At 43.5% G+C, this 16879-nt stretch overlaps 1 protein-coding gene across 8 annotated transcripts in view; it reads left to right on the forward strand.

The window, feature by feature from the left end:
* Ppp2r2b (protein phosphatase 2 regulatory subunit Bbeta) overlaps positions 1-16879 on the forward strand; it is a 400180-nt gene that overhangs the window by 132309 nt on the left and 250992 nt on the right. For 3 of the 8 annotated variants that reach the window (XM_034518043.2, XM_076912723.1, XM_076912722.1), the window contains one exon: positions 13451-13644. The exons of 3 other annotated variants lie outside the window; for them this stretch is intronic. In XM_034518043.2, the coding sequence (XP_034373934.1) occupies positions 13575-13644 (70 nt within the window). In that variant the 5' untranslated portion in view covers positions 13451-13574. Of the gene's footprint in view, positions 1-12880; positions 13048-13338; positions 13645-16879 lie in introns of those variants that run through there. 2 more of the 8 variants (XM_034518042.2, XM_076912726.1) reach the window with 2 other exon arrangements.

Here is a 16879-nt window from a genome sequence, read left to right on the forward strand (position 1 = left end):
CTGATCAAGATGTGAGCTCCTTGCCAGTGTCTTAAAGATAGAACTAAGACTCAGAAGATGTTGAATAAAAGAATGAGAGATCAAACTCATATGGGCCAAAGTTACCATAAGCTAACTACATCATAATGCTAAGTACATTGTAAGCAAGTCAGGCATGCTTGGTGATAGGTGAAGATATGCCTCCAGGACAAGCCCACGCACATGACAACTTCATACTGCTTTGTCCCGAAACCATGGCTTTGAGCAAATTGAAAAAATAAAAACAAGAAGACCAGATTACTTCCAGGATGAGAAATGGACAGGTGAATTAAATCAGCATCCATGTTGGCAGTGACAGAGCACAGAGCAATCAGAGTTCCAACATTTGATTCTAAGCACTCACTGGTATTAGATATGTTTACACACCATGCGTGGTTTTAGAGCATGCAACCAGCCCCTTGCTGTGACTACTGCTAAGTGTGTTTTTGCAAATGAAATGAAAAGACAACATGATTAATAAATCAGCCGCCATATGCTGTTCGGAAACATCAGAGCCAAGATCTGAACTCAGAACCACTGTGGTTCTCAAAAAGAATGCCTTGACATTTACCTATCTTTGGAAAGATACCTATCTAACCTTGTAGCACCACCAGGAAGTGCCCTCCATGGTATACCTCCTTTCATTCCTCCCATTGAAGTGTTCACTGGGGCAGCTGGTGGCATGCTTCTTAACCGGTATTCAACATCATACCTTCCTTCGGCCCACAAGCACCTTTATTGTTGTTCTTTACAGTGTGAAGCAGACTTAATGAGTCAGCATTGGGAAGTAGTGAGCGCATAAGCTTTGTCGCTGCTGGTCACATCACCACACACACCTGGGGAAGGAGTGCACATCTTTCATTCTGATTCTCAAAAAGGTCTCTGATCCCAAAATGTTAAAGTCATTGCTCAGGGCCTGGGCTGCTTTTCAGATGTAAATTCATAAGCTTCCGTCTTTCTCTTCTGTTCAGTCCTTGTGGTACCATCCAGTGCCGAATGGAAATTGCAAGGTCTCTTTTTGAGGGATGTTTAATATTATTATTTCCCTTCCGTATTTATTCCATAAATATTTATTGAGTTTAAAAATATACACAACCTTGCTTACAAGTTCAAGGTCCACGTAGCTCTTGAATTCTGTCTTCTATGATTTGCCACACCATTATCCTCATAGCTAGGACAATCTTGCTTGTATAATACCTTGAACTCTTCTGACTTGATGGGTAGAATTTGCTATGTGTTCCACTCAAGGCTTCTAAAGTTGCCTGTGGTTTGCAGTTTCCCACTTAAGATAGAGAAAGTAGCAGACCACTAAGGTGTGAGAAGAGGCCACTTGGAGCTGGTTCCTAGTAAACAGACTTCCTGTTCAGACCGCTCTGTCTGTGGATTAGGAGAATTGATATTGTTTTTCTACAGCTCCTTCACAGTCCAAAACAAGGCAGAAGGACAGGCAAGACAAACCAGTTACTTGGTACTTTTGTTTAATACTGTGCCTACTGAATTCCAGGGTTGGGGTGGGAAAAGTTAATTAAAATATAATTGCATCATTTCCCCCCTTCCTTTCCCTCCTTCCAAGTCTTCCCATGCTCCCTCATTCTCTCAAATCCATGGCCTTTATTGTTTAATTGTTGTGATGCACACATACAAACACACACACACACATGCTCTTGCATAAACGCACACACACACTCATATAGATGCAACCTGCTTTCGATAGCTTAGTTAACCCTCTAAAGAAAAAAGATATGTATCCCCAAATGAAAGTTATCAGACATCCTGGAGCTGGAACATGGGAATGCATGTAGCCCGAATATATCCCTAGCCTTCTAATGCATTCAAGAGTGTTTGTTATAAAGGAGTAACTATGAATCAAGACAGAACATAATGAACAATAAACATAAATTGTGTAGTTAAAGTGTTTGTTTTAGCCCCAACAGCAATCTGGCCCTCTTGGGCTTCTTGAGTATAAGCTATGTTATCCATGCAATTGGTATGTATTTTAGGTTGGGAGATAGTGTGTATAGTATACAGGTGTTATACTATCGGACAGTCACTAAATCACCAGGTAATCTGGACAGGTCTCTGCCTTTCTCTATGATAGTTTCCTGCTCAGCAAAATGGTGATAGTACAGACCTAATGAGCTGTAAACCCACCTTTCAACTTGAACCTTGTCAAAGAAATATTTCACACTACCCAGAATTGGGCAAGCTGTAAAATTTGAAAGCATTGTACTCAAGATTACCCTAACTCCTGGCAGCATCCACAAAGAGGAGGTCCCAAATTAACCCCAGTTTCAGTGATCTGTCAGGGGAATTAGAAAAACTCACTGAATACTGTAATACTCATGGTTATGGCTCATTACAGGGAAAAGCACATATTAAGATCAATCAAGGAAGAATTGTATTGAGCAAGGTCTGGAAGTGTCTCAGACAAAGCTTCCCTTGTTTTCAGTGTATGTATTGTCCTCCTGTCATTAATATGACAGCCTACAAAGCTATGACAGCCACCAGAGCTTTTCTAGGCCTGGTGTTTACACTTCGCATTGGAGCACCACTGCAGGAGATCCATAGGCATGGCAAAGTTATTAATGATTGTCACAGAACTGGACTCAATAACTAGGTGGATGGAAAATCATGTGACCCAAAGCTCCCAGTCCTAATCAAGCAGTCACTTTGTTGTGGCTAGTTCAACCCTAAGGTGCCCCATGGCTATCTCCCAACCTAAACCACATACCAATTGCATGGAAAATACAGCTTATATCCAAGAAGCCCAAAGAGGGCCAGATTGCTGTTGAGGCTGAGGCAAATACTTTCACTACACATTTTACATTTATTGTTCATTGCTTTCTGTCTTGATTCATATTTGTTTTTCTAAAACAAATACTCTTGGATGCATCCATAGGCTAGGGTGGGGCTGAAGGATCAGAAAGTCATGGGTACCATCAGGTATATAGTGAGTTTGAGGCCAGCCTGAACTACATGAAGCCCATATCAAAAGTAAAGCAAAAGATGCCTTAGAGCAGAGGTTCTCAACCTTCCTGATGCCGGGACCCTTTAATACAGTTTCCCCAACCCTAAAATTATTTTGTTGCTACTTCATAACTGCAATCTGCTACTGTTATGAATTGTAATGTAAATATCTGAAATGCAGGATACCACTGCCCACAGGTTGAGAACCATTGCCCTATAGAGTAACTAACCATGCTGGCACTATTCTAGGTTTCAAGTATAGGAAACAAAGCATTCCTAGAGTTCTGAAAATCATATTCAGCTTGTGTGGTAACCAAAGGCAAACAAATAAATACTTTCTCATTGTGCCACACGTATAGAGCTTTGGTGGAGAAGAGAGTAATGGCTTTATTTCATACAGAGAAAAGCATCCCAGAAAGGTTGCTATTGAAACAAATCTTCAAAGAAGCAATCTGCTAAGCTACGATAGACTCTGCTGATGCTCTTGAGGTTAGAGAGGAAAGCAGATGCAAAAGTTCTGTGTGGCTTTGGGTTTCACCTCTCTTCTTAGGGTATCTGGAGGCTGCCACCATTAGACCAGCTCAGAGAGGACTGGGCAACGTCAGGAACAGGTGGAGTCCACAGTCCACTTTTCCCTCCAGAGTGTCAGACACAGCTGCACACCAGGTCAGAAAGGGTGAAGCAGAGTCCAAGACAAAGCTGTGGTTCCAGGTCTGCTGCTTTCTCCCTCTCAGGGTATCCAGATGTCATTGCATACCAGGCTAGAAGGATAAAGTCTGGAACCAGCAGGATTCTCCTGGTCTGGCCAAGAGTGAATGCCTGGGGGGTGGAGAGAAAGAAGAAAGGACTTCTCCAAGGATCTTAGCCTTGTCCAATGATCTTCAATGAAACAGCTCTCTGAGATGATCTTAGCTTGGGCTTACAGCTTTATTCAGGATAGGCTTATATAACCCTTATGAACCAAGGGTTATATAGTTTTGGGGAAAGGAGAAGAATATCCAGGGTGGGCAAAGGTCATTTGATGAAGGCTAAGACTACTGAGATGCCTCACTAGCATGAAGAAGAGTTCCAGGTGCTGGGCTACATGACCTGTGACCACTTGGTTGGGGGTCTCTGAGTTTCATACTCTGAGGCAGGCAATGAAAACAGGGAAGGAGTTAGTCCCTCTCTTGCTGGTCTCGGGATGAAATTTTAAATCTCAAGTTTTGAGATTTCTGGGGTTTGGACAAATTCTACCTTGCCAGTTCTATGCCAGTTCCTCTGGTGGCATGGTCCATGTGCCTCACAGTTCCAGGATGAGAATATTACCCTATAATATTTAATGAGAAATTAGGATGCCCCAAGTATTTTGTGGTACTAGAGGGAAGAAAAAAAAATAGAACTATAGCTAGACCCCAATCCTTCTAATGTCTCAAAAAGCTTTTGGTCCAAATATATAGGAACCCAGTGAAAGGCTTTGAGTAGAAAAGTGACATGGGGTGATTCACATTTTAAGGGACTAGTTTTCCTGCTGCTGGTATCCTATGGTAGAGGTCATGAACCTTAGCTTTTAACAGGCTCAACTGGGAAGGGCTTGTATTTCATTTGCAGAGAACCTCCTTTCAGCTCTCAGTGCCCATTATCAGGCAGCTTACACTCGATGTCCTATAACTCCAGCTCAAGGGGATGCTTTCTTCTGACCTGTGAGGGCACTGCAGTTAGGTGCACAAACCTACACTTACACTTACACACACACACACACACACACAGCTTAAAAGTTAAAATAAAATGTTAAAGACAAACACAGCAATGACACAGCAGGCTGCTGCAGGGGATCCTGGAGAGTGGCTGGTGTTGAAACACTCTGGGTAACTAGAGTGACATGGCATGGCATAGCAGCCAGAGTGGTGAGCACTAGCCTACTACAGATACATGCTGAAATTGGCAGATCTGATGGGAAGCATGTAGGGAAGAGAATCGTTCAGTAACAGGAAGTGAAGGTGGCATGGCAGGCAGCACTAAGGATGGAGTGCATCAAAGACACCCAGGGAAATGTCCATTTGCAGCTAAGATTGTCTAGGGAACTTTTAAGCTGTGTGTGTATGTGTGTGTGTCTAGGGAAGAGCTCTCAGCTCAAAGGTCAGGTCTGGGGCTATGCAATCATCTGATGGTAGCTGAGAAAAGGACTGTGGATTGGGATATCCAGAATCTCTGGCCTCTACAAGTCAAAGGGTCAAGAGGAATCAGCAAACAGGCCTAGGAGCTAACATTCAGGCAGCTGGAGACTCAGAGGAGTGGTGGACAGGAATGAGTGGGGAAAGAACCCTGGGAGGAAGGATGTGCACAGCTGCACACTTAAAACTGTCACATAGGTGTCTTATAGGCAACGAAGTACCAAATTCTAAAGTTCATCAGAGAGTCTTCCACTGATCATGTGGTCACAAAACCCTGCTTTCCAATCTAATCTAAGAAAGCACTGCTTGTTCTTTTATGTGGGAAACCATGGGTTAGCCATAACAGATTCTAGATTCATAACCATGAAGATTCTTTCTTGGGCGATGACATCTGGCTATTTGGCTTTGTCGCTGAACTGAGGTATTCTTTGTATCTGCTAGAAAGTCAATATGGGTGACAGTACGCCATGTAGGTACTTCTTCAGGTTTTTTGTCTTTTGATATTCTGTTCATTCAATTTGAGAGTTTTAGAAAGAGATAAAAATTCCATTCAAATTATCTATTCTGCATAATGTGTATGTATGTGGGTATGACCCTATATATCTTCATATTTTGTTTGTATGGTTTAAAATAATTTTGAGGTTTATCAAATTCTAATTCTGTTCTTTAGAAGAATAACTGTTTGCTTCTGGGAGAATATGTTAAAATGCTTTGTTATGAATAGAATGGCATTTTGGGGACAGTTCCTCTGCACCTCTGCTGTCCAATCAGGGAAACACTGCAGCATCAGGTTACTTACCCCTCAGATTACCGCCAATTTTGAGACATCTCTAAATGTAAAGCAGTTTTCAAAGATTTGTACCACAGAAAGGTAACTTTGTAATTAATCATAATCATTTAAATTGATTGCATATTGAAATTGTGTATTTTAGAATGTTGTATTTAAAACTATTTTTAATAAAACTAAACATTTAAAATGACTATTAAAATGAAGGCCTTCTACTTTTTTTAAACTTTTCAATGTGGCAGCTGTTAATTTGGTGACAAATGCCTGCATGGCTTTTCTGAAGCACAGCACAGTGTGCACCTGCTGATCACATGCACCTCTTCAGACCAGTTTCATCTGACTTCCCTCAACAAGGGCTGACCTGATCTTTCCAACACAAGGTTTCTGCCTCTAAAATATTTGATGGAATTTATTTTTCTTCTCTTACTAGAAAATGATACATTGTAACTGTTTTTTCTTGTTTTGTTTATTAAAAACTCCACATAGCCACAACATGTTTACTTACTTATCCAAAACTGGGTATGGCTTCTTGTGCTTTCCACTCTTTTGATGGCGGAATATTAACAGTTGCCTTTGTCATTAGATGCTCTTATTTTTTTCCTGTGCTAGTACATCTGAAGGATACAGCATACTCACTAGGGGTGACAGCAAATAAAGGTGGCAGTGGCTTATTAGTCATCTTTTAGGAGCAGCTCTAAGATGGAACTTACATGTCCTAAAGCCCAACCTTTGAAAACTAAGTATTCATTGGTTCTCAGGTCACAGTTATATAACCATCTATGCACCCTCTCTAGTTTTAGAGCATCTCCACTATGATGGACATTTGTGTTGTGTCAACTTCCGGGTTATTTTGAACAATATTGCTGTAAACAGTCACGGGCAAACTTTTTGTGCTTTCCATTCCTTTGAGTATGTATAGGTGGTGGGGTAATTGCTGTATCCTGTGGAAATGGCTAAACTTTGAGTGACTGTGACATTATGTGGCTGCACTCTGCAGTCCTATAGTGATGCATGACAGTAGGATGTTTATCACATCCTCACTACCCCAACTGTTGTGATTTTCAGTTGACACAATATAGTAAGGCATGAATCAGAATCTAGAGGGGGCTAGTTTAGAAAAGGCCTTGAGGGGATCACATTGTGACCCTCCCCTATCCACCTCCAAGCTCAGTGATTAAGTACTCGGCCTTCAAAGACTATCTCTGGCTGAGCTGGACCCCCATTTCTTTGACAGATACTTTATTTAAGTCTCCTATCTTCCGTAAAATGGTGGTCGTCATAGAGCTTGCTTTCAGAACTGTAGCTAGAATTCAGTGAGATGGGGAAAATAAAGTCCTTTGCACAGAGCATACTGCACCGGTGCCTATTAAATGTTATCTACCATTATTGTATCGATAGCTAAATACTCGCTCAATATACAAAGACTCTTATCACTTGCCCAACCAATTCTATAAGTGGTCTCCATTTCTCAAACAAGGCTCAGAGAAATAACTTAACGTTTAAGTTTTTTAACCATAGCTTATTTTCTAAGAATACTTTCTGTAAAAAGATATTTTGGTACATTTTTTTAAATGTACAAATTCTTTTCCAATATATATTCTTGTCTATAAGTTATACTAAAGCTTTGCTTTGGATACAGTAATTGGGTGGTAGACACTGCCTCCAGATAGCTGCTTAACTGGTTTTAGAGATCATCACTTATACTTAATAAATAGATGCAAATTAAAACAATCTCCATACAAGGCAGCCTATTTTAACTCCAGAACCACTGACTGAGACACTGGTTAAAATGATATTTGCTTTCTGGCCCTCAGATCTGGGCTTGGGATTCTGTACCTTTGCTCTGATTACGTCAGCGTTCATGTAGACAAGAAGAGAGGCTGATGATGAATGTTTTTGTAGACATTTTTGTTTCACACCTAGGTTTATGAAAGGTGAGGATAAGGTATCTATGGAGCCAGGATAGGAGAAAAGAAAGATTCCTGGAGAGTGGGCATGACCAGCATTCCTTACATTGTCAGGTGTTCGAGTCTTCCAGAAACAATCACTCAGGGTCTACTACAACAGTTGTATATCCAGCCTGAAAGGAATCAAAGAACTCATCAGGGTTCTTCTGATAAATATGAGAAATCTTTGTGTGAAAGGTAGGAATTTAAGAGTTGTTTAATATTATCGCAGAAGTTCCTTGGATAATGGAATGCTCTGGAACTGACTCCATTTGGGAGTGTAGTATTGAGAAATCAGGGGGAACATTGCACAGATAACAGGGAGGGTGCAAAGGGTTGGCTAAAATGATACCTCAGCAAGTGGTAAGCTTCTATTGGCCTGCTGGTAAGTGTTTAGAGACAGGCTCTCACATTTGAAAAAACAACAACTTGATTAATATTGCTGTTAAAAAGAAACTTATGATGTCTTTGTTACAACGGTCTCACGGAGCACATTTCAGATTTTACGCTGACATCAAGGTGTCACCCAAAGCACAGCTGAACAAACATGTGCATCCTACACAACACTGGCCCACAGGACTGCCTAATCTAAAGTTCATATGGCACTGGGAGGACAGAGGCTTTGTTTCATTTACTGCATTAAATGCCATGTTAAAGAATCCTTCATGCTGCAATATGCACAAAAAAAGAATTACAAACTTGCTTGAAATTCAAGAGACCAGTCTCTGGGCAACCAATGTATAAACCATCTCGGAAAGTTGGGTGAGCATTGGATGACAGAGATCCAGAGAGGAAATTCATGGGATTCCTCCATGGGGAAGTGTAGCTAGATCTGTAGCCATAGTAAGCACCAAGAGTGGAGAGTTTTCTTTCTTCATATTTGTATCAATACTATAGCTTACAGGCTTCTTTTACAAGGTGCTAAGGTATCATCTATATTGTTTTGAATTGTTCATTTCAACAGCCAGAGGTTATAAAACTCAGGTTTCTGGGTCACACGTTCCTGTGAAGACTGACTTATAGTGTGTCTCTTTAGCTCTCTTCAGACAGAGGTCTCCATGAAGCACTACTGAGAGATAACCATTGTTCATCCCATGGGGTCTGGCTCTGGTCCAAGCCTGGACCAAGTGCTTTCCTTACATTGTCTGTGAAGCTACCTGACAACCCTGTGAAGTGGCTTCTAGGACTCTAGCCTACGTGGTGGACATAGCGGCTCAGAGATGTTAAACTACCTGTCAACTCTCAAGGAATTCATAAATGCCTGAGCTGGGATACACACCAGGACTGCCTGACACGTGAAACAAACATTAAGACTCTCTAGACTAAAAGAGATCAAGGGTTTTGATAAAATTGTAGTTGTTTAATGTGCTAATTAGACAGGTTAAGCTCAAAGGTCTCAGTAAGTGTCAGAAGCACAGGCTGGCCAGGCAAGTAGGGGAGAATTGTGTTGGTAGAGAGGACCAAGAACAAGTGTGAGATTCAAAAAGAAAAAAAAAAAAAAGATACATCCACGGGCTGCCATGCTGAATGGGGTAACTTAAGAGGGCTGTATATTTGTAATTGGCTCTTTCTATGTAGACACAATTGGCTGAATTTCTATGTAGACACAAGACTCAGCCTTTCAGGGTGCCCTCTGCTGCCCCCTTTGGAGCATGTAGCCTCCTTTATTTAAATTATAAATTAGACATTGAGCTCCATAATGATGGAGACCAACTATCTATCTCATGAATTAATGTGTGACACCTTGGTCCTGTGTCAGTATCTGACACACGTATTTGTTAGAAATCAAGTTAGTGGTAATGATGGCAAACCAAACCTCTAAGTAACAGCACTGTATTCTTTCGCTATATTATTTTATTTTATCTTCGAAGTGACTTTATGAAATTGATACCATTTTCCCCTGGTTTATAAGTAAGACAGTCTATGGCTCAGTGAGATTTTGTAACCTGTTCAAGGACACAGTAATAGGTAGATGAAAATCATCTGATATTTGATGTTATGCTATGGTCTGCTGATTTAAATTTTTATTACATTTGTGTGTGTGTGTGTGTGTGTGTGTATGTATGTATGTGTGTGTGACAGCATTTGTGTGAAAGTCAAAGGACAACTTGCAGGAGTCAGTTTTTTCCTTCTACTATGTGAGTTTTGGGGAACCAATTCAGGCTATCAGCTTTTGCTGTCGGCACCTTTATCTGATGAGCTATCTTTCCATCCCCCTTTTAAAGGTGTAGCCCATACTAACTTTGAATTTAGGCTCCTTCTTCTTCTATTAGTCATAACTGGCTTGATTATAGTATATGTAGTATCTCAAAGCTCAACACTCACCTGTGAAAGAAAGAACTGTTTCATGTTGTCTGTATTTCCGGTATTTACTCCAATCCTAGCATATATCAAATGTTCAGTAATTTGGCATGCATACATATAGGATTCAATGGGAACAATTATTCCCATAGCAGAAGGCTGCAGACTGTCAATAGACTTTTTTTTTGCATGATTTTTTTTAGCATAGCTAGAGGAACAAAAGACTAAATACCACTAGTCATGTTCAATAATTTACTTATATGCTCAATGTCTAGTATAATTCAATAAATATAAGCAAACATCTGCTAAGTGGCAGACACCTGATATTGGATACATGATGAAAATACTCGACAATAATAAATAAGCAAATACTGGAAAATAAAGAATCATGAAGAAAAGAAAAATAATTGTGAAAACAAAGAATAGTCGAGGTTTATGGTGTGATCTCAGGGAATAGAAATCGCCGTTCAGAACTTTGAAGTCCTTTTTTTGTTTGTTTGTTTTGTTTTGTTTTTCAAGATAGGGTTTCTCTGTGTAGCTCTGGCTGTCCTGGGACTCACTCTGTAGACCAGGCTGGCCTCGAACTCAAGAAATCCTCCTCTGCCTCCCAAGTGCTGGGATTAAAGGCGTGAGCCACCACTGCCCAGCTTGAAGTCTTCTTAATGAATGGGAATCTTTCTCATTTGCCTTCTTATTGCTTATTGCTTCTTATTCCTTGTGTCTTATGTACTGTTGACCAAATGAAGGCAGAATATCACAGGAAATGCCAAAGGAAAAACGTAGTACACTCAGAGGCTGGAGAGAGGTTTGAGTTACTAAGGAACGTTCCTCAAACCCAGTCTGGCCAATAAGCCTGAACCCACTTAGTCTACCATACATCTCTATGCCAATCCGGCCCGTGTTCTAAAAGGACAAGGAATGAATGTTCCAGTATGTCCTAAACCCTGCTGTCACAGCCAAAATCATTCAACTGAAGGCATCTGGGCACCATGATGCACTGAGAGATGAACTTACCCTTTCCCTTCTGATCCTTGCTTACTATATGCTAATCTCCAAGAGAAGCTGAAAGGACTATGGGACCTAAAGCCTCGTTGAGGTGTCCAGTTCGACATGGAAGATACCACTAGGACAACCAATACTGAGGTAGACTGAACCAGCTTGTACCAGGTCTCCTCTGCTACTTACATTTCACACACAGCCTTTGAAAACATAATCAACCATGTAGGACTTAACTGATGCATGAAAAAGTAAAGTAGAATCTACTAGAAGCTCAAGCTCACCTTTTACCTCTAATTGTGGGGAAACATTTCTGCCCTGTCTTCCTCCACCACCACCACCCTTCACCCCCCCCCCCCCCAAGAGATGAAGTTACTTTTTTGGACTTGGAAACAATATCATTTTCCACCCACCAGAAACATTTATTTCCTTCTTAGAAACCTAGTAGCAATTCCCAGTCTCAGTTAAGGACTTGTTCCCACCCCCACCCCCCTTTTTTTTTTGAACTTCAAATACTTTCTAAATTGTGTTAGCTGAAGCATTCATTGTATGTATATAATTAACTCACGGGTCCCTCAGGGCCCATCTGGCTAAACTCGCAGAGCTTAACTGAGCAAGACATTTGCTGATGTCTCTCCTGACAGTGACACCCATAGACATGAACACTACCTCATGAGGAAAGTTCTTCTCCAGATTGCTCGTCTAGTGGTTTGGACTCTTCCATTGAATTATTTCGTATTTCATAACAGTGACGATATATCATATTCTTTCAAACGTAGTATTTGCAATTTGGGGGAGTGTGGGCTGGAAATTGGACCCTGCCTTTCCTCTGAGTTGAAGTGAGAAGACAGGGATCCCCTCCTTTTGGGCCATCTTTGTGCTCTTAAATTCCGTCTGGATCGTGGTCCCAGCCTCCCTTCTGCATTTGTGGACGCATCATGCTGAGGGCACACGTAAGGCGCTCTGAACACCTGAGCAGAAAAACTCCCTCGTATGTTCGAAACAAAACTCAAAGGGTTATGGAGACTGGGCTTCTTTAGGCTGAATATATTGACCCATAAGTCAGCTCTGTACTATGTAGGCTATGTCTCTGCCTGTAGACACTGATGAGTTTCTGAACATCAGCTTCTCACAGTTAGATGTTAGCCTGTTTGGAAAGGAATCGGGCATGACGGCAGTCTCAAAGTTCTGGCCCCTGCTCTGCTTTCTAGTCCAAGCTTGGAGGGCTAAACTTTGAATAAGCTCCTCTTCCAGCTCTCTTCGGGCTTGGAGCTCCTGACCTCACCCATGAACTTCAGCAAGGAGCAGTCTACATCATATCCGGTTAACAAAAGAGACCCAGATGCGGACGTCTACCCAAAGGAACCTACTTCTAAACACTCTCCTGAATGAAGTGCAGGCAGGTGTCAGGAGCAAAGCAGTGAGTGACAGGCCTCTGAGCACAAGCCAGCCCCTGCCCTTGGCTGTATGACATCAGAGGGGAGACATTGGAACAGCTCGTCCACGCCTTTTTTTTTTTTTTTTTCCTTCAGTGAACCTACAAGCTACCACTCTCTATCCAGGTGTCCTTGGCTGCTGCTTGCACCCCTCTGCAGCTGAGAGCAGCCGCAGCCTCTGCCTGGACTCCCACTGCTGCTGGCGAAGAGTCCTAGGGCTGCTGACGCGGTTGGGAGGAGCCTCGCCTTTAATGCACCAGCCGCCTCCAGCCTCCTGCAGCAGGAGCAGCAGCACCAGCAGCAGCTGCGAGTGCGCCCCTGTGGGTGTGAGGGCGAGAGCGCTGGCGCCGGCCGCAGCGCCCTGCCTAGCTCCCCGCCAGCTTCCCTAGCCCCCGCCTGCGGGAGCCGCCCTCCCGTGGGACCAGCACCCTCATCTCAGCAAGGCAAGCCTGAATCCTGTCCCTGCCATCTCGCCACTGCAGTGTGGGTCCGGAAAGGCACCATTTTGTCGCGGCTGCCCGCTCTCCCAGGGGGAGGAGGGCTCTTATATTTTGCATTTTGGAGCCGCTGCCTGCCAAGGGGAACCTGTTGGGCATCTCCCCTGCCCTACTTGGGAACGTCTCCTGGGCGGGCGGGCAGGACCAGACCCCTCCTGGGGGACACAGAGCTTCCTGGTACCCGGAGGCAGAGGAGGCAGGCGCAGCATCCTCGCTGGGAATTGGAGCTGAAGTGAGCGCACCGTGCGGGAGGAGCCACCGCATCCGCGGAGAACCGAGTGGAGGAGGTGACAGCTCCATTGCCGGGTTTTTATTTTCTTCTCTCTCCGCCTCCCCGTCTCCTCCTCAGGCTCGGACCATGGTGCAGTCCCACTGGCTCCCCTGCCCCCCTCTCCTGTGAGACTGGCTGCGGGGTGGGATCATGGATACTTGTCTGCCGGCTTCTGGTTCCCACGCAAGTAAGCCTGCTGTCAATGGAGGAGGACATTGATACCCGCAAAATCAACAACAGTTTCCTGCGCGACCACAGCTATGCAACCGAAGGTAATGCCAGCTCGGCTGCATTCCGCCGCTGGGGTCGGGTGCAAGTTGCGGATAGCCGTGCTCCATCAGTGGCCAGGCGCCTAGTGGCAGACTCCTCCAGGCTCTGGGGCTGGAGCACTGGGCGGGGGCTCAGGCTAGGCTCTCACCCAAGCCGCCAGAGGGGTTAGGGGTAAGGCACATCCATCCGAGCTCAGGCTCGGTGACTCGAGTCCCAAGTTCAGCAGCAGGTGGAGCAGGTGCCCCGGGGAGTTAAAATGGCCTTTAGGGATGAGGCTTTTCAGGGCGCGGCTCCCAGGCAGACAGATGATCCCAAGGAAGCAGATGACACTTTCTTGTCCCAAGACGCTTAGAAGAATCTTAGACTAAGATGAAAAGGGAGGGGCCCAGTGAGACCTCGGTCCACCCCTCTCTGGGTACAGTGATGTTGTGGCTCTCGGTGACTGCAGGCAGAGTACAGCTTCATTTCTTGCCCATTCATTTCTCCGGCTGCTCGGTTTACCTGCTCAGACAATCAAAACCCCCTAAAGGCTTTTTTAGCAAAAAGTGGGGGAGCCCTCTCCCCTTGAAAGTACGTTTGCCAGAAATTTTTAAAAGGTAGCTGGGGAAGCATGGTTCGCGGCGAGCGAACGAGGCTGACACGTGGGGCGAGGAACGGGATCTGGATCCGTGGGGCCTTTAAAAATCACCATTATGAATTCTGCAGCAGTACTTTCTGCTGAATCAACAGCCAGCAGAAAGCAGGAGGGTTCAGCAAGCTGAGCTTTGCCAAGAGGTGAGATTGTGTTCGCTCACTCTCACTCTCTCGCTTGCTGGCTCTCTCTCCTTTCAGCCAGCTCGTTCTGACATCAGCCTAAATGCTGGGCAGGCAGTCAGGGAAAGTCAGCAGGTGGACTGCATCCTGCCCTTTGTGTAGGAACTGAGTAAAGACGTTTTAGTAGTTTTTGAATAACAAAACTTTTGCATTCGAGCTTCATTTTCTACCTGTGGGTGGTGATTTTCTGGAACTGATATGAAGTGTTGACCTGCCCTATGGCAATGTCCATGTGAGAAAATGTGTGCAAAAGTGCTTAGAGAAGATATAGCAAGCCACATTAGCCTGTGATTCTTCAACTAGAATGCTAAAATTTCTGTATTATTTAATCACAGCAGAAGAATGTGATAGATCAAGTAAGAGTGCCATCTCTGAGGGAAATAAAAAGAGTCAATATGGGGGAGGGGTAATGGTGGCACCCTCTGCAAAGATCTCTGGAAATTTTAGACAGAAGAATTCCAAGTGCTGTTGAAAATACTTTTGCCGTTCATCACCATGTCTGGGGACCAACAACCCAACGTGTCTATGGTACGCAGACACACTGTAAGCTCTGAAACCTTGGAGATGATTTTTTTTTAAAGATGGACCACCCATCTCAGCCCCATGATGAATACCATTCTTGCTGATACTTAAAAATATGTCCACAGCAGTGGTGTGATTGTAAGTCTTTGTGCTTTATAACTGAGAATGATCAGGTAGCAATGACATCTAGGCATGCCATCCACCAGAGAGGTCAGCCTTGGGTCTGTTAGCTTTGTGGTGGGTAAGGAGCTGTGTATTTGCGACTACAAAGAAAGAAGATTCCCCTCGTGTTTTCTTCTGTTACATTATGCAAGCAAGGGGAAACCTAACAAACCAAGAAGGTGACTACATTGAAGCCAGGTGTATAGGAATGTCATTTGCAGAAGGAAGAAGTTTAAGATGGCATTCTTTATTGTTTCTGAGGTCCTGGATGCTACCTTTGTACCTATTTAATTGCATTTTTATAAATTTTAATTCTGGGTGGAATATTTAACAATGAAGCATGGTTTTGTTTTTTGCAAAGAGCTTTAAATTTTTTCCAGTATATAGAAATCAATCTATTACACCTCTGTACCTGGTCTTAGTGCAGACACGGGAAAAGGAATACATAGAACAGAAGCTTAACAGAGCAAGAAGTTCTCCAGTAGTCTTGGTCTATGCATTTCATGGAGTAGCCATTCAGTTGAGACAGACAGAAAGGAAAGAGCCTTCCTACCCTTCCGATGAACCAGCCTGCCCAGAGAGAGCACCAAATCCAACTGGACAGAATTCTCTTCCCCAAAAAGTTCAGATTTTTTTGTTGTTGTTTGGGGGGGGGTGTGCTTTTTTTCTTGACAATTTAAATGCCCTTACTGATGGATTGCCCTGGGGACATTGAACAGACTTATTTTTCTGTTTCCTTTATCTCTTTACATTTACACTTCTACCTGCTCAAACATAGCTGGGCATCTCCCCTTAACTCCCCTTCCTGTTTTCTCTGCTGTTTCCCCCTTTGCTCTGATCATCCTACACTGCAGCATTCTATTTAAAGCTGAAAGGGGTTTGCAGTGTAGTTACTGTGAAAGACTTTAAACTCAATTTGCATTGTAAGTGGTAGCTTCAGGCAGGTTTATCTAGCTAAGAGCAATGCAAATGCTGTGAACTCTCTCTCTCTCTCTCTCTCTCCCTTTCTTCCTCCCATCCCCTCCCTCCCTCTCTCTCTCCCTCCATCCCCTTCCTCCCTTGATGTGGGCCATCACAGTCACTGCCTTCTCCTGCCTTTTCCTACCTTTCTCTTTTTCTTCCATCAGGCAGGTTCTACTCCAAGCCCTCCTCTGAGTTTCTTTGTGCATTTCCAAGGTACCCTGAGTGGGATGCTAACCGAAGCCCCTGAGGCCTAGAGACAAGGTTATCCCTTTAGGAACATCTAATCTTCAAGCTAGAAACTGTGCCTAAAGCCCTTGTGCTTTCTCTAGAAAACTCTGTGTGCTGTCTCCTATGACCAGAAAGATGACAGTGGTTTCCTGGTTGTATGAGCTGAGCTTCTGTCTGGAGTAGAATTCTTTCCAGAAGTAATTTTTAAATATGCACATGGGTGATGTATAAGGAAGGATGGAGTTAGGGTGACAACAAGCATAAAGTCAACGTGCTGGCTTGACCAGATGTGGGGCTCAACGTTACCTAACCAAAGGCTCAGCCCGTGGATCCAGATGTGAATTTCTTTCTGCATGTTAGGCATCTCCTGGAGTAATCCAAACAGCCGTCTTCATTACAGCAGTCTGTGGATTTTCTACATTAATCTTGTACTTCCAAATGGTGTCACAGAATAACCCCTTAAATGGGAGGTTTTCAGATAACTTCGCTGTCCTCAGTCGTCTTGGCTGTAAAATGGGAGTCACATTAGAACCTATGACACAGGAAAAA

This window comes from Arvicanthis niloticus, chromosome 14, assembly GCF_011762505.2.
Source record: "Arvicanthis niloticus isolate mArvNil1 chromosome 14, mArvNil1.pat.X, whole genome shotgun sequence".
Classification (NCBI taxonomy): Eukaryota; Metazoa; Chordata; class Mammalia; order Rodentia; family Muridae; genus Arvicanthis; species Arvicanthis niloticus.